The sequence below is a fragment of the Eimeria mitis genome, genomic scaffold (assembly GCF_000499745.2).
Source record: "Eimeria mitis Houghton genomic scaffold, Emh_scaff4420, whole genome shotgun sequence".
NCBI classification, from domain to species: domain Eukaryota; phylum Apicomplexa; class Conoidasida; order Eucoccidiorida; family Eimeriidae; genus Eimeria; species Eimeria mitis.
In genome coordinates, this window is record NW_013572736.1 from 1861 (window position 1) to 2259 (window position 399).

The 399-nt window shown below is 47.4% G+C and overlaps 1 protein-coding gene across 1 annotated transcript in view; it reads right to left on the minus strand.

The window, feature by feature from the left end:
* The window catches only part of EMH_0075000 (uncharacterized protein), a gene marked incomplete at both ends in the record, with an annotated part of 4241 nt that overhangs the window by 1399 nt on the left and 2443 nt on the right, over positions 1–399 (minus strand). Inside the window, one exon of the mRNA XM_013499542.1 lies at positions 6–379. Within this exon, the coding sequence (XP_013354996.1) occupies positions 6–379 (374 nt within the window). The remainder of the gene's footprint in view (positions 1–5; positions 380–399) is intronic.

Here is a 399-nt window from a genome sequence, read left to right on the forward strand (position 1 = left end):
CGTACCTGTGTGCTGAGGAGGTCTGATATAACAGGCGACCATTCTGCTCCTTCTAGCATTGCGAAACGCATGCGAAAGCGAAGAGGTCTATTGGGTGGAACTTCATAGACAAGGAATGTTGAACGTCTTCTTAGGGTGGCGCTGAGTAGGGGTCGTTGCTGCAGTGCATGCAGCTGTTTCAGGGCTGCTTCTGCTGTTCTGCTGCATGCAGATGCTACTGCGAGTTGTCTTCTGCTGCTTTTAAAAGAAGAAGAAGAAGGAGTTATACACACATCCAGCTCTGTTGTAGTTGCATTGACCAGAGTCAATGAAGGAAATATCGTCACCCGTTTCAGCTCCTTCTCTGCTGGCAATGCCCCCTTACGTCCCTCAATATGCACTAAAAAATATAAATTACGT